This window comes from Macrosteles quadrilineatus, unplaced genomic scaffold, assembly GCF_028750875.1.
Source record: "Macrosteles quadrilineatus isolate MER2022 unplaced genomic scaffold, UCM_ALF_1.0 Scaffold_9__3_contigs__length_116548681, whole genome shotgun sequence".
Taxonomy (NCBI): Eukaryota; Metazoa; Arthropoda; class Insecta; order Hemiptera; family Cicadellidae; genus Macrosteles; species Macrosteles quadrilineatus.
The window spans coordinates 75,315,880-75,328,407 of record NW_026542602.1 but is presented as its reverse complement, the minus strand read 5'-3'; the positions used below and the strand labels follow the sequence as shown (position 1 = coordinate 75,328,407).

At 31.0% G+C, this 12,528-nt stretch overlaps 1 protein-coding gene across 1 annotated transcript; it reads left to right on the top strand.

Annotated features, from left to right (window-relative positions):
* The first annotated feature begins 5,422 nt into the window (after window positions 1-5,422).
* LOC129004326 (uncharacterized) lies at window positions 5,423-10,694 on the top strand. Its single transcript, XM_054432869.1, has 5 exons — window positions 5,423-5,516; window positions 5,953-5,982; window positions 7,684-7,996; window positions 9,319-9,453; window positions 10,467-10,694. Exons 1-5 carry the CDS (start codon window positions 5,469-5,471, stop codon window positions 10,571-10,573), a joined length of 633 nt encoding a protein of 210 aa, XP_054288844.1. The 5' UTR covers window positions 5,423-5,468; the 3' UTR covers window positions 10,574-10,694.
* The last annotated feature ends 1,834 nt before the right edge of the window (window positions 10,695-12,528 follow it).

Genomic DNA, 12,528 nt, shown 5'->3' with positions numbered 1-12,528 from the left:
TATCCAGTATGTTATTTTTAATCTTTTGAAGGTATTTTGTGTGTTCCTGTTTTTAAAGGAACATCGATAGTATTCTAAGTATAAAATTATCCTCAATAATTCAGGTATTGAAATACTTAAGCTGTAGGAGTCCGATATAAAGTAGCAATAAAGTATAAAGTACTCCGAAATTCGACGTCGTAAACAAGCATTGGAAACCCATTCTCCACATCTGGAGGTGACTCGTCTAGCGAAATATCCTTCCGCCATTTTGGTCCGGAAAAGAAAATAGGACGTAAGTAAACTGGACTTGCCAATATTGTTGAAGTGCGATGTATAAACTTTCATACATTCCATTTATGTCTATTTTAAAAGGTTAAAAAAGAAAAATACCACCCTTACAGCAAATGTTCTGTTCTCTGACATTAAATTTTATTTGACTGATCGGATTTACACTGCATAATCAGCTGAAGTATGTCAGACCTAATTCCTTAAAAAAAACATTAGGTTTAATGAGTACCTACCTAAGTTTTTTTTTTCCTTTAGGAAACTTCTTCAGTAAAGTTTTAATAACTCATTATGAATTAAATAAATTTTCCAAATATGATTTTATGTTCTACAGTATTGTGTTAAGAAATGTACAAACTTCTATGTCTCAAGCGTCAAAATAGGAAAAACTAATACCCACCAATACCTCCCTAAAAGCCCCTTTCTACATGCCAATCATGATTGTTCACGAGCTTGTTCATACTGTTTACAATTTTTACCAAATTCCAAAATTTTTAGTCTAAATATCTAGCAAGCTTCTGAAGCCAAATGGATTTTACTATATCATTTGAACATGACATGTTTTGACTTCTAAAGACATAAAAAAAGAAATCGGTCCTGGGTCTAGGTCTTACCATGGGACTTACGGTAGTAGATTATTCCCAAATTTGAAAATCCGCTAAAACTATGAAATAATAATACATTGTTTTTTTAATTTTTTTTAGATTGGCGGCCCCCTTAAATTTGCCCGTCCACATAGACTACAGATTTGTGCGTGGAACGTACCCAGCAAAGCAAGGGGTGAGCCGGAACAGTAGAAAAGTGAACTACTGAAAAAATGTTTGTGGCAGTGACTAGGATCCGAACCCACAACATAACTGCCTTGGGCCCGAAGTCCGTACGCTACCAACTGAGCCACCGACTCACCAAACTTACCTGTTATTTTCTATAAAATCCTAAAAAAATATTTCCACTGATCACTACAATGTCGAGCATTAGCAGTCGAATCTCAACTACATATCAATAAACAAATCTCCACCTAAACAATAAAGATTATTAAACTGCTTCTAGTTACTTTATTATAACTAACATTAGCTATAAGATAACTAATGTGCTATTACGTGAGCTGATTGCAGTCAATTATCATTAAGCAACCCCAACAGTCAGATACAATCACCATTAATCTAGTTTGTCCTACACAGCGTGCATAACAAGCTGGTAAAAAGAAAAACACACAAAAAATCCTTCAACATAAATTATACATACATAAACATACATAAATCATACATACACACATACGAAAATTTTACAAAATACACAGAGCTACACACATAGAAACAAATTTGAGTCTGAAATCGTATTTTTACATTAATGCAAATGCATATAAAAACATACCTTGGTATCTACATTTTAAGTAAATACTTGTTTTGTCCTTGGTAATTCAACCAAGTCGAAATATATTCTAAAATGAGAACATACGTCACGTAGATAAATAAATTTAACGTTTTAATTAGAAGAACACATCTTCATAAACACGACGGCTAAAGGTTTATGCTATCAAATTTACAAATTACAGATTTGAATGAAGCTTAGTTATTGTTTTTTAGTAGTAAAAATGACAGGAGAGTTTTTTCATAACATACGAGCAAAGAATTAAAGGGATGACTCTATTGATTTGTTCTTCTACAGTGCCTAAAAAGTAATAAAAATTTAAATTCTAAATGTTTGACTAATAATGAGAACGTAATCTGTCACCAATATCGTGAAATATATATATTTCATATATTAATTTACAGATGCTACCGGCGCTACTGAGAAGGCATTGAGCCTCTCAATGTGCGTAAACGCATTTTACCTCCAAGTTAGTTTTTGTCACTGAATTATATTACTACATTTAAATAAAAATTATACATACAATTTTGCTGTTAAAATAAGGTATCTACTCAATTATACTTTACCACAGTGCAATGAATTATTGTAGCAAACATACAAGGGAACAATGTTTATATACATTATGAATGTAAAGAGAACTAGTTAACTGACTAATAAAGAAGATTGTTATCAGACAATTATGGCAATAATATATGAGTGAGCATAGGGAAATGCTTTTAACGTCTACAATGTCAAAGTCTATAGACATTAAATTAGAATTTATCTTTATACTCTATTCGCTTATAGTCCAGTCAAGGAATGAGGTGTAGAGTGCGTGAGCAGGTAACTAAGCAATTCCTTCAAAAACTTGTTCAGGGGGCTTAGGGTGTTAACATTCCAAAAGTCCTGACTCCTAGGTGGTGAGCCAGGGGGTGGAAAGGGGAAAAAGGGGGGGGGAGAAAGGTACGCATTTTGGGTTTTTTGATTATATCTCGAAAACTATCAACTTTTTGTATACTATAGTAAATTATAAAATTGAAGAAGATTAAATTTTCTACAAGAAAAGTATATAATGTGTTTATTTTGGTTCAACAGATTACGAGTTATAACTTATTTAATTGATATCTTATTAAAATCTTCTTCCATAAGAAATACATGTTAATTAGTATGCGAAATGGGGCGAATCCTATCCGCCCAAAGGAAATGTAAATGATATTCTGGAAATCTTGACAAAATTTCCAGTAATTTGACACTTTAATCATTAAAATTGATCCAAAATTAAGGCGAGGGCGAGGTAACAAAATTTCGAGTTTTGGTGTTTTTTTATTGGAAATATAAAAAAAAAACCTTAAATCATCCCATTTTTAAACACTCACCCTCGCTCTTAATTTTTGACAAAATTTCATGATTAAAGTGTCAAATTACTAGAAATTTTGTCAATATTTCCAGAATATCAGTTATATTTCCTTTGGGCGGATAGGATTCGCCCCATTTCGCATACTAATTTACTTGTATTTCTTACGGAAGGAGTATTTTAATAAGATATCAATTAAATAAGTTATAACTCGTAATCTGTTGAACCAAAATAAACACATTATACACTTTTCTTGTAGAAAATTTAATCTTCTTCAATTTTATAATTTACTATAGTATACAAAAAGTTGATAGTTTTCGAGATATAATAAAAAAAAACAAAATGCGTACAAACAAAAGTGAAACCAATAGCTAACGTTTTAATGTGAACGGCAGTTAACTTCCTATGAGGCACTCTCCGTTTATAAAGATATTTTTGGGGTGTTTTCTAATGTTAGAAATTTCATAAATCTTTCTAAACATGTAAATAAAAATATTTTTTTTAAATAGGCTATTTAACTTATAGCTCTGCTGGTATGCTCTCTATCTATAAAGTTGTCTGGTATTATTTTTCACAAATGCAATTTGTTAATTTTGATGATGACTTACAGTTTTTAAAACGTATTTCTAACTAATTACGTACTATTTTAAATCATACTGTCATTGTCTTTTCTCTGTATATACGTAAAAGTACTAGGGTCATATTTCCTTACAAAATACCACGTTTCCTCAGTGTATTTCTGCTCCAGTGGTCTGTCAAAGTGAAAGTATAGGTTGAAGGCTTGGCAACAGTAAGTAAAGATTTGTCAGAACGATATATTTTAAGTAAGGGCCATGCAAAAAATCATATTTTGTCTCAATGTTGATTTATTTATGCCAACAGATGATTTTTTTTCTCTCCTGTATACAAAATGTCAATATTGTTAGTGGTAACATTACTAAATTATAAAATAAATTGTAAAATAATAATATATTTCATTTGTATGTAAAGGGGAAAACAAAAACCCATATTACTACAATAACAATTAATTGGCAACTTCCCGTTAATTTGCTACTAACATTTTTATTATTTCAATTCCGTTTATTCACTAACAGATTTTTTCATAATCAACAGGTTTAGTTGGTTGGGTTAGTTTAGAATAGTGTCATTTCATAATTGATATATTTATGTACTGTTTACACTACAGTCAGACTTCCATTATCGTGTATAAATCAATCAAACATACTAATTAATGTAACGAAATTATATTGATCTTTATAAAAAAGCATACGTTTCTTTGATTATCCTTATCGTATGTTCTTTATAAAATACAGCTACGTTTATAATCAACTATACCATGGGATTACCAACCATCCGCAATGTGGTAAATATTGTTCATGTTTAATACAGATGAATCATCGGTTTTCATTTTAGTTGCCCAGACATTGGCGATGATTTTGTCTAATCAAATTTGGAAAATATATTATACAATAGAAAATTGTAATACACATATTAAGCTTCAAAACTCTATGTCGTAAACAAACATTGGAAATCCATTCCCCACATCTGTAGGGGACTCGTCGAGCGAAATATCCTTTCCGCTATTTTGGTCAGAGATAAAATAGAAAGGGAACATGTGTGTGCCGTGTTTTACCTGTATTATATACTAATAATTTATGTATGTAGGATAGATAGAGGATGAATATATTAGGACTTATTCCATGGTACTATTAATTTACGCGTTGTTATAGTTGAAATCCCTTGTCATACAGAAGAAGATATTTTGAAAAAGTTTGGTTAACATTTTTAATTAAACTACATGCATTAGGTCGTGATATGTGCCTATTCCCTTCACATGTTTTATACGAAAGATTTGTATTCATAAATTTACATTAACTACAAGCTATTTTTTATAAGGAGACAGTTTGTATTTGATATAAGAATTACAAGTTAAGAAGAAGGTGTTAACAGTTTTTTAACCAATCTAATGGCATTTATGTCTCGGAATTCTTAGTTGTCGAAGTATATTGTTCCTATTCAAAAGACAAAACTAATCTTGCGTAATTTTAATTAGTGAACCATACATGTGTACTGTGAATATCTATTCAAAAAATATAATGCTAAATGCCATTGACAGAATTATAATTTAAATGTTTTAGTTTCAGTAATATTGATGGTTTTATGAACATAACCACAAGCATGTCAATAGGAAAATCCTAATTTTAAATTGGAAAAATAAGTGCAGAATTTAACAGATTAATTATCAACTTGATATCAACCGCAGGTGCAACATGGTATTTTAACTTTTAACACATCATTAATGTGCAAAATGTGCACTAATATGTGTTCAAAAATGTTTAACAAAGCATCCTGTTGTGACAATACCATATACAGGATGCAATTGAGATAGATCAGGAGCGGAAATAACATGGCGTGAGAGAAGATCAAAATCAACACAGATAAACACTTGGACGAGCTACCAGCATCATATAAGAGCAGCATAGTTCACTGCATAGTCATGAAGATCTGCTACCTACCGATATTTTTGGCTTTGGCCTCTCTCAGTGTAAGTATCCATTAAGACTATTTTACCTACTATTTTCATCGTGGTTTGATATTTTAGTTATTTTCTTTCGGTTTTAAAACTTTTTTTGTTACGTTTTATGTTTATATTACGTTTCATATCAACATGCGAATAGAATAGAGCTATCAATGGATTCAATGGTTTGATAGAGTAATACAATAAAATAAACTATGCTATTTGCGCACTGTTTGCTTAACTCTTTTCATAAATTATCTATTGAACTTTCAAATTGAATTTAATTAACAACCAACGTTAATATTTTTGTTACGAACAGAAATAGCCCAAAACCTTATTTTAAGTATTTTTTATGTCACAATACTGAAATAGTCTTTTCTATGCAAAACATGTTTTTATTGTTATGTGTCTATACTTTTTGAATAATTAATTATTTATTTTTATGGTAACTGTATATTTTCAGATGCCTGGTGCTAACGCTAGAAATTTAGGGGTAAGTTTTATTTTAGTACTATACGAATACAACAACTAGTCATAATTAAAGGATAACGATAACACTATGATAATCGTTCGTAATCTTATCACTGAAGACTTTTACTGAGGAAGCAGGTTAACCCTAAAGAATTAAAATTATGTGATGACTGTGTTTACTTCTTACCGTACTGCGCTGGCAAGATTATATAGTTAGAAATAATTTTTTGCTCGAAACTCATGTTTGATAAAGGTGAGTTTACATCTGTTAGAATATTGTAGAAAATGAAAATCGTAAAATTTGTTTCATTCAGGATGAAAAATGTTCTCAATAATCTGTTATTTAATCTAATTAGTTGTTGGAATTTGAATTCATTAGAGTTAAAATTTGATGCAGTCAAACTACAAGTGTTTATAATTAATAATTAACGGAGCATTTTATCTAAAGCTTATGAGAAGTACTCCTCCAAACTCCTGCGACTTGGTATAAGATAATTGTGGATGTTTAATAACTTCAATTATACTGTATTTTAGTTTAATCGGTAATTCCTTTTGTCCCGTAGTTTCATGCCTAAAGTATGTGTGTCAATAACTTAAAAAATATACTCCGTTTCAAATGTAGGTGTTTTGTAGAGGAAGCAATCAATCCCTTCCCTAATGGTTCAACAGCTGAGGATTCTTAAAATCATATGGGTGTTTTTTTAAAAACTTGCATCTTTATTTATGTAAAAACCGCAATAGATAGAAATATGCAGTTTGCGGGAATCATCTATTGACGTAGGGGGACCAATTGTTTTGAATTCAACGTTACATTCACATTCCCCCCCTTTCCCCCCCTGCCACCAACTTATTTTTTTTAAATAGCGAGGTACCCCTTGTGACATATCAAATAAAAGAGCATAAAAAAAGAAAATGTTTGATGAAAAAAAATTGAAAATCGGTTCATAAATTTGTGAGATATTCCCCCCCTCACCCCCCCCGGAACTTAATTTTTTTTAATAGCAAAGTACCCCTTGTGACATATCAAATGAAAGAGCATAAAAAAAGAAAATTTTTGGTGAAAAAAAATTTAAAATCGGCCCATGAATTTGTGAGATAATCACCCCCCTTTTCCCCAACCCATAACTTGTTTTTTAATAGCAAGGTACCCGCCCTTGTGACATATCAAATGAAAAATAAATTTCGCCAAAATTTTTCTTTTTTCATGCTCTTTCATTTGATATGTCACAAGGGGTACTTTGTTTACAAAAAAAAATTAAGTTCCGGGGGGGTGAGGGGGGAAATATCTCACAAATTTATGAACCGATTTTCAATTTTTTTTCATCAAAAATTTTCTTTTTTCATGCTCTTTTATTTGATATGTCACAAGGGGTACCTTGCTGTTTAAAAAAATTAAGTTGGGGGCAGGGGGGGAAAGGGGGGGAATGTGAATGTAACGTTGAATTCAAAACAATTGGTCCCCCTACGTCAATAGATGATTCCCGCAAACTGCATATTTCTATCTATTGCGGTTTTTACATAAATAAAGATGCAAGTTTTTAAAAAAACACCCTGTATAAATAAAAATATATAAGGTAATAAAGTAAAAAAGTTAGGATTTTGTAATTGGAGAAAACCTATCTGATAGTTTTAATTAAATTTATTTACAAACTCTTAACTAAATCAAACGGTAAAATGAAGTATTCTTGTATATAAATAACATGGATGAAACCCACTGTTTCAGGCCGTAAGAATAATGCACAGCCAAGTAAGTGCAGTGATAAGTACAGTAATGTTACTGATAATTCCTTCTGAGGCGATGTCAGTGTTTACTGGGAATACCCATGAGGCCCTCTCTAGGAACTCTATGGAACTTCCATCAAGTGGCCCTATCGCATCACTGGGAAGGACTCGGCGATCCAGCATTGCTTGGGAATCACAACTTAAGAGAATTCAAAATGAAGTGGAAACTCTTGAGAGGATGGTTGAGAGCAGCCCAGTCAATCGTCACATGGAGAAGGTCTCTAGGGTCGAGAGAGGCACTGATGAGAGCAACGGTGAGACTATCAAAGATTGATTAAACTTGATGATAAGTACCAGAAAAATATTAAAAACTAACATATCTTACTAATATTATAAATGTGAAAGTGTGTGTGTTTGTTTGTTTGAAGTTCAATCACACATTAATTACTGAACGGATTGGGCTGGCATTTGGCATGATGATAGCTCACATTCCCGATTAACATAAGGCATATTCTTATCTCGAAAATTCTTTCGGGCTCCGCCCTAGTGCCTCTGGAGTTTCCCATTTAACCTTATGAGTACTCATATTTAAATGGAATTAAAGAATTTAGCCAGCCGTTTCAACTAAAATGGTTGGTTCTATGATATGCAAAAGCATTAAAAGTTATTAGATTTATCAACAGGGTGCGGCACTATTATTTTTTTTTCATTAATGAAAACAGCTAATTTGAACTAAGCAGAAACAAAAAACTGTGATACGCAATGAGAACTGTCTGTTTACAGTTATGTGTTTTTTTTTTAATTTCACGAATAATTTGGGATATTTTGTGAATCTTTAATAATTTATTTTTTTCTATTGTTTGAGTGAGGTTAACATTATGGCTGTGGTAGATGTGTAATAGTATAGTATGACGTACATTTGAAGAAGGAAATTTTATTATACTGTGTCCTCCCACATTGCAAACACAAAGCTTGAGTACTAAGCATTTTATACTAATATACCAATCCCGTACGAAGGACGGGTCCTCTGCTAGTACAAAAATATAAGTGAAAACATAAAGTACTATATAAGTAATTATAGAATAAGAGTATATTAACACATGATTCTTGTAAGTTTTTAAATAAGCAATAACTCTAAAATAGAAGTGTTAAATACACTCTTCACCAGTTAATGATTCTAGCTTGGAATTATCTATTACTGTTGTACATGTTGGTCTAACGGCGATGAAACATTCATAGAGCATGAAAAAGGTTATTGGAACAATTAATTACCTACGTCATCACCTAAAGATTAGTTAGTTTACAAAGTAAGACGAATATTTGCTTTTAGCTTGAATGTAATAAGTCTGTCATCTAACAATCATAAATGGAAAGAGGTACAAAATTAAATTGGCTAGATACAACCCATTTCATGAGTTTACAAACGTGTCATTGAAATACAGCGAAATATTAAATAACTGAAATTTATGAATATTTCGTAATAGCTGTAAATTTAAATATACATACATTGCGTTTACAAAATTACAAAACGTCTATTTTATGTACACTGGATGTTATAACAACCATATAAATTTCTCCGTATAAATATGAGTTTGTAATGTTTTTTTTTTTTGCTAATTATGTGATGTTTATACAGATGAAGACAGTGCAGATGTAAGGGGTAAGGCTATGGAGGTTGCCGGGAAGGGGGCTGCCATGGCAGGGAACGGTATGCAGATGGCAGAGCAAGGAGCTAAAATGGCCTCAGACGGGGCTCAGGGTGCTAAAGCAGGTAAAGTTCTGGTTATCTTTGCATTTGTTCTTTATATAGTTGTATGGATGGTTATCAAATATACTACTTATCAATAAAATAACTGTCAACATAGCATTCCTCTCCTTAGTCTTTAGAAAGCGCTCTCTTAAAAGAATAATTAAATTTTTAACTATTTAATTTTAAGTTTTTCCGTTGACATTTTGAAATACTTTTTTTGGAAAAGGTCCAAAAAAATGTATTTAACCGTACGAAATATGTGTGTGATGTATGTGAGTGATACTGATTTTATTGAGACATAATGTAAAATGAAGCCTCTCCAAAATTTTGTGTTGACAGGTTATTACATTTAGTTCTACACGTAGGCTACATTGAAATATAAACATTTTGTAAGGATCGTATTCAAACTTTTATAGTGGAATAAGCCTGGATAGGAAATAATATACTCCAGATACTTACAAAACAGCATTTTTCTCTGTATTCGAATGGATCTTGGTAATAAACTAAAAATAAATTAACTAACTTGTGCTAGATAAAATTTGGCAAAGTTTGTTGAATGATGATCACTATATTTGTCTTGACAAAGCATTTGAAAAAGAACAAAAAGCTTAATAGTTTATACTAGGATAATAATTTGATTGTTTGTTTAGTTCAAATAGCATTGACACTTTTTGAAAACTGATATACAATGCAGATGAAAATAATTATCAAAAAATATTCAAAACAAAAATAATAACATATTCTGTGAACTGTACGCTTTATTCAGGTTTTTTTAGAACTCAGATTAATGCATTTCTGTATACATTAGGCATGTTATTTTATAACAGATGTGTTTTTACATACTTTTACTTTCTTTATTTTTTTATTGTTTATGACTGTAAAGTCTTACTATTTTTTGGTAGTATTAGGCATACATTGCTTACATCGTGCAGAAGATATCTCCACATATATTTCGATAATTTTTATACCATTGACGCTGCTAACCCTTAAATAGCCTTCAAAACTTTGTTGTATTTTTATTTATCAATTTGCAGGAGCCGATGCCCTAGGGAATGGTGCAGAGATGGTGGGAAAAGGAGCAGAAGTTTTCGGGGCGGCCGCCCAGCAAGGCCAGGACGTCGCAACCTCATTTTCTGGATAGTTCATTCCATGTCGGGCATGTTAAGTATTTTTCAACTTCACTGACTGAGTATTTTTTCTTGATTTTCTCAAATTCTTACTATGACTATGTGTGTTCAATATTAAACTCCAAATGGGATGTAGTGGTTTTAGTTTTTTCCCCCTGAACTACTTCACTGCCAATGAATTTATACTTTAACGGTAAACTAAACGATTTATGTTTTATCTAGTCTCAAAAGAGTATAATTTTAAACTTACAATGTGAGGTGAAATTTTCATTATTTATAAAAACTTTATAAAATAGAATGTAAGTAACAAAGTACGAATTTTCTCTTCGAAAACCATTGCAATCATTACTAATGTGTAAATTTGAAAAATATAAGTTCCTCATTTATAATTTGTGATTTGCATACAATTAGTATTTACAACACGTGGAAGAATAACAAACTTACTATCCTATATATTAATAGGCAAGCTAAAAACCTTTTTTCTCTGTTCGATTGCATAGCAGGGACAATCTACGTATACTGTTATAAAGATATTTTCCTGTAGTTGTGCAGAATCCCTTTATAAATTGAAATAGGCTCAAAAACAAGCACAACCAATTAATTTAAAAATTAGAAAGTTAATATGGACCTTATGGGTCGTCATGCTGGTGACAAAATAACAACAAAATATAAACAGAAAATAAAAACTAATAGAAGAAATTGCAATCACATGTTTCATTTACAGATTGGGGTGAAAATAGATAAGTCTTTACATTACATATTTTGGTCGGGTGCATCGCTGCGAAAATATACGCATACTGTTAGAAAGATATTATCCTGTAGATGTGCAGAATCCCATTATAAATTAAAATAGCTTAAAAATAAGCATAAAAATAAATTTAAAATAAAAATAATAATATGGGCCTTATTTAAAGCAGAGGGTGAAAATGGAAAAGTCTGTATATTATATATTTTTAGATGAGTTTTCACCAATGCACGATCTTTAGTAACTTTTATCGTGTAGAGTTACCTTTTGAAACATATTTGTGCAGTCGTTTAAATTTATTTATGTTGTACAGTATTAAAAAGATCTTACTAAATTAGAAAGGAAATTAACAACTTAGTATGTACCATGAGGCTTATACAGCAAGCTCTCACATATCCGATAATTTCCGTTGCATAATGAGCACCCACTTCAATTAAAAATAACCACAATAATACATTGCACGTGAGTCATTTAATATTTCTTTTTTTCCTCTTGCTACGAGGAAAAATATTAAAAATTTACTAGAATTTTTTTAAAATATTCCATACAAAAAATACTTGCATTTTTCGTCTCCTCCAACAAACAGTTAAGCGTATATTTTACGCTTGCTTAGCAAACAGCTGTGACTAACGGGTCCCAATACTAGTTTACTGGTGCAGTTTGTATCATGAGGTTTTTATTTAAATTTGCTAATTATTACCCTTAACGTTCTATTTGCAAAGTCATAGTATCGTTTCAATCAATAACGGAAGCATTTTTGACATGAATATTGACATTTTATGAGCAAATACTTTATTTTTAATTAGCATTTATCACATTAATTTATAGTTAGAGAAATAAGGTTAAAATACTGTGCACGTTACTAAAATAACACTATATTACGTTTCATAATGCGATTACTTTAATCAACATTGTATACCAGATAGTTTTTGTTTTGAATTTGTAGGTAGAGTTTTAGCATTTTTAATTACCTAATTATTCATCTGAAAAAGAACAACTCAACAATAAATATAGTGTGACTCCCTACTAAAAGAAGGCACAATTATTTTCTACTTATTCTCAAACTATTTATCTACCTTTAAAGATTTCCCCTTTTACAGTCAATGTAAATTCCTCTAGTTTCTTGTAAATACTAGCAACATGTGTAGTATTTTCTATCCTATAGTATCGATTTAATTTATTTGTATACATGCAATAATAAACTTTAATGGACTTCTATTGTCA